This window comes from Procambarus clarkii, chromosome 20 (assembly GCF_040958095.1).
Source record: "Procambarus clarkii isolate CNS0578487 chromosome 20, FALCON_Pclarkii_2.0, whole genome shotgun sequence".
Lineage (NCBI taxonomy): Eukaryota > Metazoa > Arthropoda > Malacostraca > Decapoda > Cambaridae > Procambarus > Procambarus clarkii.
The window spans coordinates 30119944-30121916 of record NC_091169.1 but is presented as its reverse complement, the minus strand read 5'-3'; the positions used below and the strand labels follow the sequence as shown (position 1 = coordinate 30121916).

The 1973-nt window shown below is 38.1% G+C and overlaps 1 protein-coding gene across 1 annotated transcript; it reads left to right on the top strand.

The window, feature by feature from the left end:
- The first annotated feature begins 921 nt into the window (after positions 1–921).
- LOC138366792 (protein enabled homolog) lies at positions 922–1296 on the top strand. The gene has a single exon (XM_069328073.1). It carries the CDS (start codon positions 922–924, stop codon positions 1294–1296), a length of 375 nt encoding a protein of 124 aa, XP_069184174.1.
- Positions 1297–1973: the final 677 nt, after the last annotated feature.

The following is a 1973-nucleotide window of genomic DNA, read 5'->3' as shown; positions in this document are numbered from 1 at the left end:
AACCTATTACAGTCATTAAAAGGTATTTATACAATACAATACAATACAATACAATACAATACAATACAATACAATACAATATTATTTAGGTAAGGTACATACATACAATAAATATTTACAAGGATTGTTTAACTTATAGGTATAGCTAGTACATACAATGCCTAAAGCCACTATTACGCAAAGCGTTTCGGGCATGAGATTATAAATGACACAATTACCTCTACGAGGACTGTTTCTACCTAACAGATTTTCAACATTATTTTCGAAATTAAACAATTCATATAAATCAAAAACTTTCAAGGCCTTGACAATATTTTCGAACCAAGAAAAATATGGTACACATAAAAATTTTTGGGGGGGCGAATTCCAAAAAATTCGCCCCCCAAATTTTCCTCACTGCATATATTATTATAATATAGATGTGCTTTGCTACATCAAATTCCCCGAAAGCTCAGTGGATAGCAAAGCTTGAGACCGACAGAATCAATATTCTTAAACTCTTCATCCAAGAATTCTTGACTAAGTACCCGAAGAGCTCTTTCAGATAGAGGAAAAAATGGATATTACTATACATTTTTTTTAGTATAGTGCATACTACTATACTAATTTTTTTAGCATAATATATACTGCTATACAAATTTTTCAGTATTATTTATACTACTATACTTATTTGTTAGTATAATGTATACTATATAAATTTTCTAGTATAATGTAAACTGTAATAAATTTTTTTAGTATAATGTATAACACTATACAATATTTTAGTATAATGTATACTACTATACAATATTTTAGTAATGTATACAAGTATACAATTTTTTCCTTCTATGTATCTACGAGCTCTTCGGATTGTAAGCCCAGAATTCTTGGGTGAAAATAGATGGACAGAGAAGATGGACAGAGAGGAGATGGACAGAGAAGATGGACAGAGAGGAGATGGACAGAGAGAAGATGGACAGAGAGGAGATGGACAGAGAAGATGGACAGAGAGGAGATGGACAGAGAAGATGGACAGAGAGGAGATGGACAGAGAAGATGGACAGAGAGGAGATGGACAGAGAAGATGGACAGAGAGGAGATGGACAGAGAGGAGATGGACAGAGAGGAGATGGACAGAGGAGATGGACAGAGAGGAGATGGACAGAGAGGAGATGGACAGAGAAGATGGACAGAGAGGAGATGGACAGAGAGGAGATGGACAGAGAGGAGATGGACAGAGAAGATGGACAGAGAGGAGATGGACAGAGAGGAGATGGACAGAGAGGAGATGGACAGAGAGGAAATACATACAGATAGTGTCAATCTTTTTTTGACACTCACGATGGGCTCCAAATTCTGTAACTAAAGCACAAGAATAAGTCAAAGAACGTACAGAAAAAGGGGAAAGGAATACCACCTCTGGCTGGAAGAAGGGGGACCCTTAGCCTCGAAGGAAACCACGCCTAACGCATTAGAGGGAATGTAGGTCCATATTATAAAATTTATAATATAAGTTGAACTTTTCCCTGGAAACAGCGCGGTGGACTGACTGCTCTGTGACACACAGAAGACAACTAGGGGGGCCAGAATCATGAAGCAGTTACGTAAGCACTTACGAACCTGTACATCTTTTTTTCGATCTTTGGCGGCTTTGTTTACAATTATTAAACAGATGATGGGCTCCGAAGCACCAGGAGGCTATTTATAACAATAACAACAGTTGGTTGGGAAGTTTTCATGCTTGTAAACTGTTTAATAAATGTAACCAAAGCCGTCAAAGATTGAGGAAAGATGTACACGTTCGTAAGTACTTGCGTAACTGCTTCGTGAATCTGGCCCCAGGTTCGTAAGTACTTGCGTAACTGCTTCGTGAATCTGGCTCCAGGTTCGTAAGTACTTGCGTAACTGCTTCGTGAATCTGGCCCCAGATTCGTATAAGTACTTGCGTAACTGCTTCGTGAATCTGGCCCCAGGTTCGTAAGTACTTGCGTAAC